The sequence below is a fragment of the Phycodurus eques genome, chromosome 11 (assembly GCF_024500275.1).
Source record: "Phycodurus eques isolate BA_2022a chromosome 11, UOR_Pequ_1.1, whole genome shotgun sequence".
Lineage (NCBI taxonomy): Eukaryota > Metazoa > Chordata > Actinopteri > Syngnathiformes > Syngnathidae > Phycodurus > Phycodurus eques.
Window position 1 is genome coordinate 28,809,917 of NC_084535.1, and position 19,248 is coordinate 28,829,164.

The 19,248-nt window shown below is 43.2% G+C and overlaps 1 protein-coding gene across 2 annotated transcripts in view; it reads left to right on the forward strand.

Annotated features, from left to right (window-relative positions):
* Positions 1-19,248, forward strand: part of nvl (nuclear VCP like) — a 74,208-nt gene that overhangs the window by 21,987 nt on the left and 32,973 nt on the right. For both annotated transcript variants that reach the window (XM_061690199.1, XM_061690198.1), the window contains 7 exons: positions 2,339-2,473; positions 6,249-6,350; positions 6,434-6,551; positions 10,393-10,537; positions 10,606-10,957; positions 12,772-12,990; positions 14,327-14,431. In XM_061690199.1, coding sequence (XP_061546183.1) covers positions 2,339-2,473; positions 6,249-6,350; positions 6,434-6,551; positions 10,393-10,537; positions 10,606-10,957; positions 12,772-12,990; positions 14,327-14,431 — 1,176 coding nt within the window. The remainder of the gene's footprint in view (positions 1-2,338; positions 2,474-6,248; positions 6,351-6,433; positions 6,552-10,392; positions 10,538-10,605; positions 10,958-12,771; positions 12,991-14,326; positions 14,432-19,248) is intronic.

Genomic DNA, 19,248 nt, shown 5'->3' on the forward strand with positions numbered 1-19,248 from the left:
CATGTGGTGATATCCTTGACACATTGTCGGTTTTTGATGCAATGCCACCTTTTGATGATGATATGGACCGTAGATGATGAAATCCCTAAATTCCTTGCAATTGTACATTGAGGAACATTGTCCTTAAACTGTTTGACTATTTTCTCACGCACTTGTTCACAAAGAGGTGAACCTCACCCCATCTTTGCTTGTGAATAACTGAGCAATTCAGGGAAGCTCCTTTTATAACCAATCATGGCATTAGCCTGTTCAGCTGTGGGATGTTCCAAACAGCTGTTTGATGAGCGTTCCTCAACTTTCTCAGTATTTTTTGCCACCTGTCCTTTTTTTAGAACATGTTGCAGCCATAAAATACTAAGTTCATGATTATTTGCTAAAAACAATGTTTATCAGTTTGAACAATAAATATCTTGTCTTTGTAGTGTATTCAATTAAATATAGGTTGAACATGATTTGCAAATCATTGTATTCTGTTTAACACAACGTCCCAACTTCATTGGAATTGGGGTTGTAGATGCAGGCAGATGAAGCAACATACAGTAGATAAAGGTTGACACACCACTGTTCAATTTTAGATACCTGTATGGTTGCACACATGGTTAGAACTGGGGATGTGGCTATGTTCAGTACAAACCAATCACATTAAAACGCACGTTAAATGGGAGTTCCAACACACTTCCCACTATTGAAAGTTCCTCTGCTTAATTAACCTCAAAGTTCAGGTGTTCTAGTAGGTTTTTCTTGAAATTTTTGTTGTCAAATTTTACAACACGAGCCATGGTCTGCAGAGAGCTTCCATGGCAGCAGAGGGATCTTATTGTTCAAAGGTGTTGATCAGAAGGGTACAAATTTCCAAGGCATTGACTATACCATGGAACACATTGATGACAGTCATCATCAAGTGGAGAAAACATGGCACAATAGTGACATTATCAAGAAGTTGGCATTCCTCCAAAATAATGGAAAAGACGAGACGAGAACTGGTCAGGAGGCTGCCCAGAGGCAAACGGCAACATTGAAAGAGCTACAGGAATTCCTGGCAAGTAGTCTGCGCAGTACATACGACAACTCGTTGCAGGCGGTGCATTTCGGACATGGGGCTTCGCTTAGCAGCCAAATCCCTCCCCATTTACGGATGTATACCAATTGGTCGGAAGTTCCATCAGAACGCCCCACCACCACCAGACCCTCCCACCCCGTTGACGAATGAGAAAGTTCGCTCAGCACCAAAGACCGCTGATGACAAATGTACTTGGATGGGGAAAAGTTAAAATTAAAAATTGTGGCTGGTGGCCAAAACCATCCACGAACAGGATGTGAGACGCATCTTCAAACACGAAAAGATTAACAAAGCGGCAGGCCCGGACCATGTGTCCCCATCCTACCTCAAAGTCTGCGCGGACCAGCTCGCCCCAGTCTTCACTCAGATCTTCAATAGATCTCTGGAACTGTGCGAAGTTCCATCCTTTTTCAAACGCTCCACCATCATTCCAGTCCTCAAGAAACCTACAATCTATGGTCTAAATGACTACAGGCCTGTCGCCTTGACATCTGTGGTCATGAAGCCCTTTGAACGTCTCGTGCTGGACCACCTCAAGAGCGTCACAGGTCCCCTGCTGGACCCCTTGCAGTTTGCCTACCGCGCGAACAGGTCTGTGGATGATGCAGTCAATGGGACTGCACTTCATCCTTGAACACCTCGACAGTGTAGGGACCTATGAGAGAATCCTGTTCGTGGACTTCAGCTCAGCCACAGCTGCCCCTCACGTTGTCCAGCTGCCTTGTGTCAACCGTCGAGACCTGCTGACGAAAGCAGGTCTTCCCCCTCCTCACCCGTTGCTTTCCAGTCATCCATGTTGTTAATGCAAATAAGAAAACCACAGTGATTGGCGATTAATCGTCATTCTCTATTCATCATCGCAGGGCTGTAAAGTCGAAGCGTTGAATATTCAACTAATTGGCTCAAACCCTCGTAACCTTGTAATTATTTCAGTTGTCTGCTTCTACTCGAGAAACTTTATTTTTTATTTTTTTCCTCCCCTCCAATTGAGTTTTAGGTCACATTGAGGGTGAAAAACGTTTTGAAGTTAAATGTCATGCTCATTTTTTATCACAAAAACCTGGAATTTGAAAAGGGGTGTTTAGACTGTGTATTGTATTTTGCCTCACATATGATTCGGCATCGATCTATGGTGTTCTTTCTTTTTACCAACCAAAATATGGTCACCCTAGCTAAACTGCAGACAGGCAATTTAATGTGAAGTTTTATTTTTGCAACTTTTTCGAAATAACATTCAAAGTGGTATTTTATCTTATCAGTTTGTGTAATATTTTTCAGGAAGTGTGTAAACTGCTCATCCACATGCGGCACCCAGAGATATACCAGCAACTGGGAATGGTTCCTCCCAGGGGCTTTCTTCTCCATGGACCTCCTGGCTGTGGAAAGACCCTGCTAGCACAAGCTGTGGCAGGGGTAAGTAGAGAAAGAAAAGATGGTTCCAAAGTGAACAGATCCTACAATGCCAAGAATGATTTACCAATGTAACAAATGTAGAGAACTTAGATTAACCCTTTGATGTGCAACATATGCACACTGACACCACAACATGGGTCCATAATTACCTGCAATAATTTCTTATTTTCTGCTTTCAAAGTTTTCATTTGTTTTTAGAAATCAATTGTTATGGTTGCATATTTCAAGTATTGTTTAAATAGCTTTTTGATCACCAAAGATCATTATTTGTTGGTTTCATTTTCACAGTTTACTGAATAAAAATAGTTCCTGTATTCGCATCACATTTGTTAGTCAACTGAATGCGCTGAAACCACACACCTCACCTCTGTAGATAGTGGTGTATGCAGGCACCATGAACACAGTGGGAGCTTACACGATGTAAAATCACGTTATTGTGCACAGTCATAAAATAATCACACCTCTACTTACACACGTTGGTGGGGACATCAACATAATAATAACAATAATAACTAGAGTTGCAAGCGGCTATGAAGGGGCCCTTTCACCCATTGCGGTACTGGCAGTTTGGGGTAAGGGGTGCAGAAAAAAGGGGAACATCACAGGATCACACAATGTCAGCAAAATATGGCTTTCATGTGTCTTGCACTGAGGAGAGACTTCCATCGGGTCACTCTGCCAAAAAGCCCCGACTGGTGGAGGGCTGCAGTGATGGTTGACTTTCGAGAAACTTTGTCCCATCTCCCATCTGGAGCGTCTGGAGGTCAGTCACAGTGATCTTTGGGTTCTTCTTCTCTCACCAAGGCTCTTCTCCCCCCGATTGCTCAGTTTGGCCGGACAGACAGCTCTAGGAAGGCTTCTGGTCATCCCAAATGTCCTCCATTTAAGTATTATGGAGGCCACTGTGCTCTTAGGGACCTGAAGTGCAGCAGAATTTTTTTTTTTGTAACCTTGGCCAGATCTGTGCCTTGACACGATTCTGTCTCTGAGCTCTTCAGGCAGTTACTTTGACCTCATGATTCTCATTTGCTCTGACATGGACTGTGAGCTGTAAGGTCTTATATAGACAGGTGTGTGGCTTTCCTCATCAACTCTCATCAGTATAATCAAACACAGCTGGACTCCAATGAAGGTGTAGAACCATCTCAAGGATGATCAGAAGAAATGAAAGCACCCGAATTAAACGAGTGTCACAGCAAAAGGTCTGAAGACTTATGTCTGTGTGATATTTCAGTTATTCTTTTTGAAGAAATCTGCAGAAATCTCAAAGATTCCGTTTTTTTCTGTCAGTACTGGGTGCTGTGTGTACATTGAGGGGAAAAATGAACTTAAAAGATTTTAGCAAATGGCTGCAATATAAAAAAAGAGTGAAACAAATTTAAGGGGGTCTGAATACTTTCCGTACCCACTGTATTTGTTTTGGGTTCATGATTTTGTTTTATTCAACGATTTAATTCAATTCATGTCAAAATGGAAATGACATTTTGGCTCTTTTTTGTGTGTTTTGAATGAAAACGAAATTTTATCACATGTAGCGTGTCCGACGTTAACAAATAGACCTTTGATTCATTGAACTAATTCTTTGTGCACCTTTGAGATTTGTATTTGAGTTTTGCTGTTAGACTACAGCAGGGGGCTCGAGTCTAACAGCAAAATCCTTACTCACTGAGCTACTTCTACCTTCAACTGATCTTTTAACTTGGGCAAGTTGTTTGTCCTGTGTCAAAACAAGTCCAACAAGATGTTAATCATACACTATATTGCCAAAAGTATTCACTCGCCTGTCTTGACTCAGATATGAATTTAAGTGACATCCCATTCTTAATCCATAGGGTTTAATATGACTTTAGGCCACCCGCTGCACTTATAGCATCTTAAATTCTTCTGGGAAAGTTTTCCACAAAGTATAGGAGTGTTTTTATGGGAATTTTGGACCATTTTTCCAGAAGCTCATGGACGAAAAGGCCTGGCTCTTGTTCTCCACTCTTATTTATCCAGTGTTCTCCAGGGTTGAGGTCAGGATTGTGCAGGCCAATCAAGTTCATCCACATTAAACCCTCTCATCCATGACTTTATGAACCTTGATTTGTGCATTGATGCATGGTCATGTTGGAACAGGAATGGGCAATCTCCAAACTGTTCCCACAACATTGGAAATTTCCAAAATATTAGCCCGTGAGCTCCAGTGAAAGAACTCTGAATTCTATAGCATACCAAGATATTTTGAACAGTCAACAGTTTTGGGATTATCCCTTCCTGTTTCAATATGTCTGTGCATCCAGTGCACAAAGCAACGTCTATAAAGACATGGATGAGAGAATGTAGTATGGATGAACTTGACTGGCCTGCACAGAGTCCTGCCCCCAACCGAATAGAACACCTTTGGGTTGGTTTAGAGTGGACAGTGAGCCAGGCCTTCTCGTCCAACATCAGTGTGTGACCTCAAAAATATTCTCTGAGAAGAATGGGGAAAAATTCTAATAAACTCACTCCTATACCTTGTTGAAAGCCTTCCCGCAAGAGTTGAGCCTGTTATAGCTGCAAATTGTAGACCGACATCATATTGAACTACATGGATTTAGAATGGGATATCACTTAAAATCATATATGAGTCAAGGCAGGTGAGCGAATACTTTAGGCAATATGGTGTATCTGAACCAGAATCTTGATGTGGCAGATGTTTTCAAAATTTTTAGGAATCATTGATAAGATAATCCTTAATTTACGCATCACAACAAAAAAACAGCTAAGCAGGACGTTTTTGCTCTTCACATTTCACCCGCTTTTGAAGGCCCTTTCCCCTACCTGAGCCGTCACCTGATTGTGGTGGAGGGGTTTGTGTGTCCTGATTATCCTATGAGCTAAGTTGTCTGGGCCTTTATGCCCCATGGCAAACAAGTCCTTGGTGAGGGACCAGGCAAAGTACGGCTCATAGACCCTCAATGAGGATAAATATAAATGGACCTTGGTTACTCTTGCTAGGACGTGGGTTACCAGGGCTCCCCTCTGGTGCCAGGTCTGGAGGTGGGACTTGAAGGCGAGCGCCTGGTGGAAATGTGGATCCCCTTTCCCTTGGTGGGCTGATCCCCGGCTACAGATGCTAGCGCTAGGGATGTGGAATGTCACCTCTCTGGCAGAAAAGGGCCTGTGTTGGTACGAGAGGTTGAGAAGTTCCGTCTAGCTATATATTCGGGCAGCAGTTCGATGATCAACTTTGTGGTTGTGTCATTGGATTTACAGCTGCTTGTCTTGGACACACACAGTGAAGAGAGGGGCGGGGGGTTCTGTGGAGGGTTCTCTGGGAAGTATGGGATACCGGACTCCCTTAATGAGAGCTGTTCGGTCCCTGTACGACCGGGAGTCAAGAGTTTGGTCCGCATTGCGGGCAGTAAGTCGAATACGTTTCCAGTAAAGAGTTGACTCCGCCAAGGCTGCCCATTGTCACCGATTTTGTTCATTACCTTCATGGACAGGATTTCTCGGTGCAGCCGAATCATTGAGGCTGTCCGGTTTGGCGACATGACTTACAGCTCTGCTTTTCGCAAAAGATAAGCGGAAGATAATGGATGGATGGCTGGATTTAAGCCTTTATCTATTTCAAAACAACAATATGAAATATTTGAAAACTCATTTGATCCAGAAATCAAACAAGTCAAATATTGAATAGCTTGGGACATGTTTGTTTTCATGTTGTAATAAAACAACAGAAGACTAAGTCAAGATCCAGATTTTTTCATTTTTATTTATTAATGTATTTTTACTGTGTCTATTTCAGGAGTTGGACCTGCCCTTGCTGAAGGTGTCCGCTCCAGAATTGGTGTCTGGAGTATCTGGAGAGTCAGAACAGAAGCTCAGGGAGCTGTTTGACCTTGCAGTGGTTGGCTTTTTTTATTTGAAAAATTGTGTTTGACTAAATGTCTAAACTGTTGTGTTAACCTTTTTGGCACATTTCTCTTACAGAGCTCATCTCCATGTATCCTATTTATTGATGAGATAGATGCTATAACACAGAAGAGAGAAATGGCCTCCAAAGACATGGAAAGAAGGATTGTAGCCCAGCTCCTCACCTGCATGGATGGTACATGCTGTTTTATTGGTTTGTTTTTTGCAAATTTGTCAAAAAACATTTCGGGAAAACATTCAAACCTGTCTGGCCTTATGTGACAAAGTCATATCACCTATACCAAATTACTGGTTGTGCAACCCTTGGCAGCAATAGTTGAACTCAAGCATTAACAATAACTGAAGTCTGGTGGTCGTGCATATCGCAGTGGAAGAATTTTAGCCCACTCTTCTTTGCGAAACTGTTTTAATTTTAGCTTTTATTTCTTGAATAACTTGAACTGCCTGTTTAAGGCATTGCAATTGTATTTAAGTCTGGATTTCAACTTGCCCACTCCTAAACTTTTATAAAGCTATTCAGAGGTGGACATGATATATGTTTTCGGTCATTGTCCTGCTGCAGAAACCAAGAGTGTCGTGAACTAATGGTAGCTTTCATTGGTACCTTTTTATTGTGAGTCCTTAATAGTATGTTGAATTTAGAGAGGGCCGAAATTACTTTGGCAAGAGGCCTTCTTCTTTTCCTTTCGGCTTGTCCCGTTAGGGTTCGTCACTCCTGCATCCTCCTCTCTAACACCAACTGCCCTCATGTCTTCCCTCACGACATCCATCAACCTTCTCTTTGGTCTTCCTCAAGCTCTCTTTCCTGGCAGCTCCATCCTCATCATCCTTCTACCAATATACTCACCCTCTCTCCTCTGGACGTGTCCAAACCATTGAAGTCTGCGCTCTCTAACTTTGTCTCCAAAACATCTTACCTTGGCTGTCCCTCTGATGAGCTCATTTCTAATTGTATCCAACCTGGTCACTCCGAGAGAGAACCTCAAGATCTTAATTTCCGCCACCTCCAGCTCTGCTTCCTGTTGTCTCTTAAGTGCCACTGTCTCTAATCTGTGCATCACGGCTGGCCTCACCAGTTTTATAAACTTTGCCCTTCATCCTCGCAGAGACTCTTCTGTCACATAACACACCTGACACCTTCCTCCACCCGTTCCAACCTGCTTGGACCCGTTTCTTCACTTCCTGACCACACTCACCATTGCTCTGGACGGTTGACCCCAAGTATTTAAAGTCTTCCACCCTTGCTATCTCTTCTCCTTGTAGCCTCACACTTCCCCCACCACCCCTCTCATTCATGCACATATATTCTGTTTTACTTCGGCTAATCTTCATTCCTCTGCTTTCCAGGGCATGCTTCCATCTTTCTAACTGTTCCTCCAACTGCTCCCTGCTTTCACTGCAGATCACAATGTCATCTGCAAACATCATGGTCCACAGGGATTCCAATCTAAACTCATCCGTCAGCCTATCCATCACCACGACAAACAGGAAAGGGCTCAGGGCTGATCCCTAATGCAGTCCCACCTCCACCTTAAACTCCTCTGTCACACCTACAGCACACCTCACCGCTGTTCTGCTGCCTTCGTACATGTCCTGTATTATTCTAACATACTTCTCTGCCACTCCAGACGTCCGCATGCAGTACCACAGTTCCTCTCTGGGTACTCTGTCATAGGCTTTCTCTAGATCTACAAAGACACAATGTAGCTCCTTCTGACCTTCTCTGTACTTTTCCATCAACATCCTCAATGCAAATAATGCATCTGTGGTACTCTTTCTCGGCATGAAACCATACTGTTGCTCGCAAATACTCACTTCTGTCCTGAGTCTAGCCTCCACTACTCTTTCCCATAATTTCATTGTGTGGCTCATCAACTTTATTCCTCTATAGTTCCCACAGCTCTGCACATCACCCTTGTTCTTAAAAATGGGCACCAGCACACTTTTCCTTCATTCCTCAGGCATCTTCTCACCCGCGAGAATTCTGTTGAACAAGCTGGTCAAAAACTCCACAGCCACCTCTCCTGGATGCTTCCATACCTCCACAGGAATGTCATCAGGACCAACTGCCTTTCCATTTTTCATCCTCTTTAATGCCTTTCTAACTTCCCCCTTACTAATCATTGCCACTTCCAAGTCCACCACACTTGCCTCTTCTACTCTCCCTTCTCTCTCATTTTCCTCATTCATCAACTCCTCAAAGTATTCTTTAAATCTATCCAGCACACTACTGGCACCAGTCAACGCATTTCCATCTCATTTCCATCTCTGTCCTTAACTCATTCACTGCCGGCTGTTTCCTGAGCAGGGAACCCTTAGACTGCCAGGCATTTTCGAGCAATTTCACAGATTTTTCAAGCCCCACAGAATATTGTGAACTATGACGATGTAAACACCAAAACCACGAAATGAAAGATCAGACACTCTTCTTTCATCATAGAAAAATGTGAAAGTGTCCTTTTCAAATCTGCAGTAGAAGGTATTGAAGTCGTTGGCTCGTGTGCTATTATTCTCAGTTTGGGGGTGATTGTCGCTTTTAATTAGTCAGCGATTGGAATGCATGCCAGACTGATTTAGTGTCGATAGCGCTAAAGTGTTTTTCCAACTTTGGTGCATAGTTCCTCTTTGCAATGTTAATTTCTTTCGTCAGCAGGTTTCTAGCGCGATTATACACGTCCCCGATATGTGTCCTCCTTAGCTTGGCGAAGCTGCTTAAGTTTGGCAGTGAACCACGGCTTGTTGTTGAAAGTGCAAAATGACTTTGTTGGTACACAAACCTCTTCACAGAAACTAATATAGGATGTGACAGTGTCCGTATATTCATCCAGGCTGCCAGCTGAATTTTCAAAGACACTCCAGTCTGTGCAGTCGAAACAGCTTTGAAGTTCCATCTTGGCTTCATTGGTCCACTTTTTCAGTTTTCACTGAAGGCTGCGCGCATTGAAGTTCTTGCCTGTACGTCGGTATTAAGTGAATTAAGCAGTGATCAGACGAGCCCAGGGCTGCACGAGGTTTGGCACGGTATGTGTTTTTTAGCATAGTATAGCAGTGGTCTAAAATTTTATTTTCCCTGGTAGGACAGTCGATGTGCTGCTTGTATTTAGGGAGTTCGTGGGTGAGTTCAGCTTTGTTAAAGTCACCAAGAATAATGAGGGGTGAGTCCGGGTGTTTTTTTTTTTTTTTTTTTTTTTTCAAATTTTGTTGACTTGTTCGGCGAGCGTTAGCAGTGCGGCGTTCGTGTTAGCTTGAGGCGGGATGTACGCTCCAGCCAGAATGAATGATGCGAACTCACGCGGCGAGTAGAATGGCTTACAGTTAAAAAAACGCGACTCCCAAGTGCGGGCTGCAGTGTGTGATGAGCTCCGTGACGTCCGTACACCATTTTTCGTCGATATAGAAGCATATCCCGCCGCCTTTTGTTTTCCCCGATGATTCCATGTCTCGGTCTGCTCGGTGAATATGGAAGCCGGGAAGCATGACGGCGCCATCGGGTACAGCGTCGCAGAGCCAGGTCTCCGTAAAGCACATGGTGGCGGAACGTCCGAAGTCTTTACTGGTCTTTATAATTTGATACACAATTCTAATAACAGAACAATTTCAGCAATTACTGTGTATTCTGTGGTTTACCTTCCTTTTGAATGGTGTCAGTGTGGTCAGTATTCTTCCCATTATTACAGCAGTGTTTTCTGGACCCGTCTGTGAGATTGCATCCCAACAGGAATATTAAAAATACGTAATACTATTTTTTTTCTTCTTTCCAATGAGCTATTAGCCATACATATCAAAATGTGAGATAAAAATTGCTTGGAACATTTTCCACCCCCCAAAAATTGCTTGCATCTACAAAACTGACTCTTAAAATAGAAACATAACATTGTGCAAAGTTTATAAGACTTGGATATACTTTATATGAAATTTTTTACTAAATTTAGCTCTACATGCATGTTGTTTGAAACTTTGTGACTGGTTTTATTTCAAGTTAAGACTAAGATTATTTTTTTCTCATCTACTGACAGACTTGAACAGTCTGACATTTGCAACGCAGGTCCTGGTCATTGGTGCTACCAATAGGCCAGACTCCCTTGACCCTGCCCTCCGTAGAGCCGGACGCTTCGACAAAGAGATATGCCTCGGTATCCCAGATGAACCATCTCGCTGCAGGTCAGTGAAATATGATTTTTCCATGTGTGAAAGGAACTATTAAAGTTAATCAAATGTTGTTTTGTCAGGATTTTGAAGACTTTGTGTCGTAAGCTGAGGATGCCGGAAGATTTTGACTATAGCAAGCTGGCCCGCCTCACCCCAGGATATGTGGGTGCGGATCTCATGGCACTTTGCCGCGAAGCTGCCATGAATGCTGTCAACAGGGTTCTGTTAGTAAAAGGACCACCACAGAAGAGCAAAACCAACGAACTCAACAATGACTTGTTAAAAATGCCACTTGGGACCGACGCGGTGACAAACAAAGACATTAGTGAAAACATCAGCACAGCATCATCTCTAAATGTACAGAACACAAACTCAGGAATAGTGGCTGTCAATCGGTTATCTCAGGATAACCCGGGACATGAACATCTGCCGGTGAGGACTTCCCCAAGCATCTCGATTATTCACTGGCCATTATCAGTTTTATTTGCTGTTGATTACTGTATGTCAGTTGAGTTTATATCAATGATTGGAATTAATTGGATAACTAATACTTGCAGGGTTGTCAAACGCAATCGCACAGTGGAGCAAACTAAAGAACTAATTAATGTGCTTTGTGTGTCATCGCCACGTCACATCGTGCCATTTAAAGATATTGTGGCAGGTTATGGTGAGCAGTCACAGGAGGATTTATTCCCAGCATGCTTTGCTGCCATTACAATGATCACATTTGTGTCATCCTGCCTCTATTTGAGTAAATAAGACTTATTTATCACAAATACACTGCTCCTCCTGAATCTGAGATTAAATTTCCTGACGGACCCTCCTCTCCAGAACTCCTGAATAGACATTACCAGGGGGAGGCTGAGAAGTCTGAGTCTTCTATAGTTGGAACACACCCTCTGGGCCCCCTTCTTAAAAAGGGACACCAACACCCCGGTCTGCCAATCCAGAGGGACTGTCCACAATGTCAACGTGAGGTTGTAGAGGTGTGTCAACCACAACCACTCCACAACATTCAGAGCTTTCAGGCACTCCAGGCGGATCTCATCCACCCCTCGGGAGGAGTTTTTTTCATAATGGGAAGGTGTGTCGGTGGAATTCATGAGGTCTTTGACGTATTCGCCCCACCGACTCACAACGTCCCGAGTCGAGGTCACCGGCGCCCCATCCCCACTATACACAGTTGTCATGGTACACTGTTTCCCCCTCCTGTGATGCCAGATGGTGGAGCAGAATTTCCTCAAAGCTGTCTAGAAGTCATTCTCCATGGCCTTCCCCAACTCTTCCCATGTCAGGGTATTTGCATCAGCGACCACCAAAGCTGAATTCCACTTGGCCTCTCGGTACCCATCAGCTGCCTCTAGAGTCACACTGGCCAAAAAGGGTCGATAGGACTCCTTCTTCAGCTTGACTGCATCCCTCATCTCCGGTGTCCGCCATCGGGTTCGGGATTTTCCGCCACGACAGGCACCGTACACCTTATGTCCACAGCTCCGGTCGGCCACCTCAACATTGGCATGGAACATGGCCCATTCGGACTCAATGTCTCCCGCTTCCTCTGGGATGTTTGCAAACGTCTGCCGGAGGTGGGAGTTGAAGCTCCTTCTGACAGAGGACTCTGCCAGACATTCCCAGCAGATCCTCACAATGCGTTTGGGTCTGCCAGGTCCGACTGCCATCTTCCCCCGCCGTTGAAGCCAACAGACCAACAGGCGGCCCATCTCTTCACCCGAATGTCCAAGACGTGCGTCCCTATGTCCGTTGACAAGACCACAAAGTCAGTCATCAAACTGCAGCCTTGGATGTCCTGCTGCCAAGTGCACGTATGGACGCTCTTATGTTTGAATATGGTATTCGTTATGGACAGTCCGTGATGAGCACAGATGCCCATTAACAGAATACCCCTCGTGTTCTGATCGGGGGGGGGGTCCTTACCAATCACACCTTTCCAGGTCTCACTGTCATTGCCCACGTGATTACTTTTTCACACAGGGCCAGGTAACTTTGCTTAATAAATGAAGTCACAATGAAAAACATTTTAAGTTCACTATATTTGTTTGATGATCTTAAAGTGGGGAAACTATGCAAAAATTTGAGAAAGGGGCCAATACTTTTTCACGCCACTGTATATGGCCCTCACCTCACAGCAGGTTAACTTTTAGTTTTATGGCTCAATCACTGTGCCTCAAATCAGTTTTGATTCACATTTACTCACATTGTGGCGGTTTATGTTCTGTGTCTGGCAGGGCGACCTTTGGCACCTGCTGCAATTGCTGAAGGACACTAAAACTCTGCCAGAGCATGAGCTGACCAGCCTCTCTATCATCATGTCAGACTTCGAGGCATCTCTTTCTAGTGTGCAGCCTTCAGCTAAGAGGGAGGGCTTTGCGACTGTGCCAGATGTCACCTGGGATGATGTGGGAGCCCTTCATGAAATCAGAGAAGAACTTACAATGGCCATCCTGGTAAACTGGTTTTAGATTTCTTTTGTGAAAGTTTTATCAATTGACATTATATTCCATTTTGATTTTTATATTCCACTTTATTGTGCAGTTGCTTTGTCTGTTGCTTTTGTTGTCCAACCTCTTATTGTATATTTACAGCCTGTCAGTACTATTTAAATGTCACTGCGCAAGGTATATGTTTCACGCCACTGACAGTTAGTCCCCTGCAAAAGTATTGGAACGGCAAGGTCAATCCCTTTTATTTTTATAATATACTGAAGACATTTGGGTTTCAGATCAAAAGATGAATATGAGACAAAAGTTCAGAATTCTAGCTTTTATTTAATGTTATTTACATCTAGATGTGTTTCAAAAAAATCAGGACAGAGCACCTTTTGTTTGAAGCCACCCACTTTTCAAGTGAGCAAAATTATTGGAACAGACATTCGATGAACTGACAACTGATAACATTTAATATTTGGTGGCCTAACCCTCACTTGTAGTAACTGCATCAAGCCTGCGACCCATTGACTTCAGCAGACTGTTGCATTCTTCATTTGAAATGCTTTTCTTTTCTTTGCAAAATCCAATCTGGTCTTCAGATTCTTTTTGCTGATGAGTGGTTTGCATCTCGTGGTATGGCCTGTGCATTTCTTCTCTTGAAGTCGTAGTCAAAAAGTGTATTGTTACACCTTCACCCCTGCCCTGTGGAGGTTGGCAGGGATGTCACTGACTGTTGTCTTTGGGTGTTTCTTCACAGCTCTCACAATGTTTCTGTCATCAACTGCTGTTGATACCCTTGGCCGACCTGTTCGATGCCTGTTGCTCAGTACACCAATAGTTTTTCTCTTTCAGGACATTCCAAATTGTTGTATTGGCTATGCCCAATGTTTGTGCAATAGCTGTGATGGATTTTCCCTTTTCTCTCAGCTTCAAAATGGTTTTCTCCCATAGACTTCTCTCTGCTTAATAGCAAATGTAGTTTTCACAGGTGAAAGCCAAAGCCAATAACAAGCACTATCTAATAATTAAGCAATCGAAAAGGGAACACCTGAGCAACTACAAACACCCATCAGTCACATGTTCCAATACTTCTGCTCACTTGAAAAGTGGGTGGGTTTAAACAAAGGGGGCTTTCTCCTGAGTTGTTTCACACATCTAGATTTAAATCCCAGGACATAAAAGATGGAAATCTGAACTTTTATCTCATATTAATCTTTTAATCTGAAACCCAAATGTCTTCAGTATCCAACAAAAACAAAGGAATTGACCTTACCGTTCCAATACTTTTGGAGGGGACTGTATCTCCATCACAATTAATTGTAAATTAAATATAACGCATCCATGTGTCATGCAGGCGCCAGTACGTTCTCCTGAGCAGTTCAAGGCTCTCGGGTTGAATGCACCATCAGGAGTGCTGCTGGCCGGTCCTCCAGGCTGTGGAAAAACTCTTCTTGCTAAGGTTCCCCAAAACACAAATACTATATAACATGTCAATAACACTGAGTTAAAAAAATAAAATAAAATTGCGTTGTCTGTTTTTTCAACTGATTTAGGACAATTTTGCTTTGATGAATCTGAAAATGACATCCGTTTTTCTTGTTCAGGTCACATTTTTATGCCAAGTTGTTACCAGTTTATCAATCAAACTTTGATTTCTGTAAATTGAGTTGTCGACATTAATAAACTTTAATAAATGTTACGCCATCATTGTTCAAAATTCAGGGCATGAACCTCTGTTTATTTGAACCTCTGAAGAGAAAATATATGTATGTCAACAAAAACGTGGCCACAGTTAAAAAAAGAGTGCGCGTGCGTGCGTGCGTGCACGCATATAGTGTACAACGAACCTTAGTAGTGTCCTCTGTAGAGAAACTCGAAGTAGTGACTGTATTTCCAGTTTAGGTCTGCCAATCCCTCGTCACCGTACATTGTGTTTGCGCCGCTGGCTGCTTGGGTACACGTGAGTTGAGTATGTGCGGAAAACGTGCAACACGTCACGTGACGTCTTTGCCCCAGATGGCTGTGTTTATAAATATTTTGGCTTTTTTTGATATTGTAGTTAGTTAGTTGTTTGCTTTTTAGTTATGGATAGTGAAGAAAATAGTGTCTTTTGTTTGTTTTATTAGTCATTACTAAAACAAAGCCTGAAAATTGGTCTACACTTATGACATGCACTGTGACTGAATCAAGTGTCTTGGTTATTGACTTACCTCATTTTCCCAAGCACTGTAGTTTGTTAATGATAAATATCTGTTGTCTAAGCAAAAATGTCATATTTTAATATCAAAAGCACATTAAGCTCTGGTTCTCATGAACAAAAAACAATTGTCAGATAAATCAAAGTAACTACTCTAAGACTACTAAGTAACTACTACTGACTACTCTAAGATAATAATAAGTAACGGGTTATTTTACCGTATTTTCCGGAGTATAAACCGTCACTTTTTTAACGTGCTCTGAACCCTGCGGCCTATGTAACAATGCGGCTAAAATATAGATTTTCTTTCGCTAACGGCTATCAGGGGGCGCAATAAGTGCAAAAACAAGACGGGCCCAACTTGTTTAAACGTACAAAAAAAAAACTTGTTTGAATGTAATGTTTAAAACATGACCGCTTCCCATAAGGCACTAGAGTTTGGGCGTGCCCAGATGCCTCCTGCGTGTAGAAGCTGACGCTACTTTTTGTCGCGCAAAACTCAGCACGACACCCACGAGCGCAGAATTATTATTTTTTTTCACACCCATCATCATGGAAAGTACAAGAAGAAAAGCGTATGATGCAGCTTTTAAGTTGAAAGCCATTGATGTGTCCATCCAGGAGGGAAATAGAGCTGCTGCACGTAACAGCCCACGAGAGAACGCACTTCACGTGTGTTTTGAGGTGCACCGCTTCCGGACAATAGCTTCCACCAATGGTGATTGTTTTTTTTTTTCTTTCTTTTTTTTAAGCAAATAACTATGCCAAAAGAAAAACTCCCAAAAGGCATATTCGTTCGAGTTAACAAAAAGGCTGGATCATAGAAACCATAATGACTGAATGGCTGACGGAGTGTTACAGTAGGCGTCCGGGAGGATTTTTTTCACCGGGAAAAAAAAAGCATTGTTTGTTTTGGACAGTACGAGGGCCCATATAACATATTCTGTGAAAACAGCCGTCGAGAGATCAAACTAAATTCCAGCTGTGATTCCTGGAGGTACAACAAAGTGGGCACGGCTTATAATCCGATGCGCTCTGTAGTCCAGAAAATACGGTATTTATGACGTCACCGGACCACATTTTTATGATCTTTTATGTCCCGGCATCACTGACAGTGAATACCGCAATTTATCGTGTATAATGCGCACCCATGTATAGTACGCACCCCCAAAGTTGACCTCAAAATCTGGAAAACCCTTCTACCTATGTATAATGCATTTTTACAATGCATGATTTTGCTTCTAACCATAAGATCAAAACATGAAGTATCTGTATTTTATTTTTTTCAAAGCATTATTCTGAAGTTAAGCACTTTATTTGAACACGTAAAACTTTTGTTTTATTGACTTGCTCATGTTTTGAAAGTTCACAGCCCTACTTTTATTTAGGAAATGAGAAAACTCACACTTACACAGGGAGAATTTGTAAGATGGGTGTAATTCTATAAAGAAAGAAGGGCCAGGCGAAACACATTTAAATTTTATTTTAATGGGATTCAAATTAAACAGTCAAGCATTTCAGAAAAGCATGATCTTTAAACAAAACATAACCATAAAGAAATTAACGATGGTTGTTGTTCAGTCATCAGTCAAAAAAAAACAGACAAAAAAAACAACAATACTTCACAAATTCTGCCAGGGTATATTAATTTATGAGCACAACAGTAGATATCTGCAGTCTTATGTATCCCTGTCATATTGGAATGAAAGTGTAGGCTACACCTTTTTCATAACCACTAGGTGGCGGTGGCATATTAGAATGAAAGTGTACACCTTTCTCATAACCTCTCGGTAGCGATGGCATTTTGGAATGAAAGTGTACAGCTTTTTCATAACCTCTAGATGGCGGCATACATTTATAAAATGTGAAAGTCTCCCCCCCCCCCCCCCCCCCCCCCCCGTTTTCCCCTATACCTATGAATAATGCACACTATTGACTTTTGACTATTTTTTGGGGGGCGAAATGCGCATAATACAAGAGAAATTATGCTACTTTTGAGACATAAAAACATAAAAACACAGTGACTGAGCAATAAGATGTTGCCAGCAATGGCAATGCCGATCAGCCAGTGTCATATTTGGTGCATTGGTCTTTTTCGCATTGAGGTGCTGCGGGTTATGGCCCTGGTTGTTGTACCGCATTTGCACATGTAACATTGTACCGCCAGTACATCTTGTACTAATTAGAAAACGCGCCTACAATTATCTCATTAGTTTATGTATGTTCATGTTAAATGTATTAAGCGACGGAGTGATGTCACAACACAAAATGAACGAACTTCAAATTCAGAAATGGCCAATAAAACAGAAAAATACTGTACTTAATATTTTCCTGCGGATGAATTTGGAGTTATCCTTTGAAGTTGGTAAAAATTAAGTGAAACGGACAATAAGTATAGTCAATTCTTTTCCAGAATGAGAGTGCTTAAGGAGGAGGATGCTATTCATGTGGTACAGCTTTAAGCAAGCATCAGGTGCAGATGGAGATGGGCGTGGCTCAATTTGGAGGCCAAAACAAAAAAGCAAAGAAATGAGGCAAATTTAATTTTAATCTTAAATTTGTACATCATGTACTTCAGCTGTGTAAATAAATGTTTTTCTGCAAAAAGAAACAAAAAAAGATTTTGCCTTATTGTACTCTTCAGTCTTCCAGATTGCTTGATTTATCTTAAAATCAAAATAATTCGCTGCGGGGCCCTGGGGGATCCCCCCAGGCCCCCCTGCAAATTTTTAATTTTTTTTTTGTCACCTTTTTCATGCCTTTGGTGTTTGCATGTCTGGCTAATGATAGAGCTGTTCAACTCACCTTGTGAGGCGCGCGCTGGGTCACCACAAAAATGACAATTTATTGAGTCCGGAAAAACTATCATTTCCATTTTATCTATCAAACTATATCACGATAATAGTTATCGTGACGGAGCTAGTCACAGCACCCCCACTTTTGACACTGACACTTTGCATGCTGCCCCCCCCCCACCACCCGCCATGTCAAATGTTCCATCCATCTTCTACCGCTTATCCGAGGTCGGGTCGCGGGGGCAGTAGCTTTAGCAGGGACGCCCAGACTTCCCTTTCCCCAGCCACTTCATCCATCTCTTCCGAGGGGGATCCCGAGGCGTTCCCAGGCATGCCGAGAGACTACGTCTCTCCAGCGTGTCCTGGGTCATCCCCGGGGTCTCCTCCCGGTGGGACGTGCCCGGAACACCTCACCGGGGAGGCGTCCGGGAGGCATCCGAATCAGATGCCCCAGCCACCTCATCTGGCTCCTCTCGATGTAAAGGGGCAACTCTGAGATCCTCCCGGATAACCGAGCTTCTCACCCTATCTCTTAGGGAGAGCCCGGACACCCTGCGGAGGAAACTCATTTCGGCCGCTTGTATCCTGGATCCTGTTCTTTCGGTCACGACCCACAGCTCGTGACCATAGGTGAGGGTAGGAACTTAGATCGACCGGTAAATCGAGAGCTTCGCCTTTCGGCTTAGCTCCTTCTTTACTACAACGGATCGATACAAAGTCCGCATCACTGCAGACTCTGCACCGATCCGCCTGTCGATCTCTCGTTCCATTCTTCCCTCACTTGTGAACAAGACCCCAAGATACTTGAACTCCTCCACTTGGGGCAGGATCTCATCCCCGAACTGGAGAGGCCACGCCACCCTTTTCCGACTGAGGACCATGGTCTCAGATATGGAGGTGCTGATTCTCATCCGAGCCGCTTCACACTCTGCTGCGAACTGCTCCAATGAGAGTTGGAGGTCACGGCTTGATGAAGCCAACAGAACCACATCATCTGCAAAAAGCAGAGATGCAATACTGAGGCCACCAAACTGGACCCCTCTACGCCTCGGCTGCGCTTGTAAATTCTGTCCATAAAAGTTATAAACAGAATTGGTGACAAAGGGCAGCCTTTGGCGGAGCCCAACCCTCACCGCAAACGAGTCCGACTTACTGCCGGATAATACTCCCGAAGCACCCCCCACAGGACCACCCGAGGGACGCGGTCGAACGCCTACTCCAAGTCCACAAACATGTAGACTAGTTGGGCGAACTCCCATGCACCCTCGAGGACCCTGCCAAGGG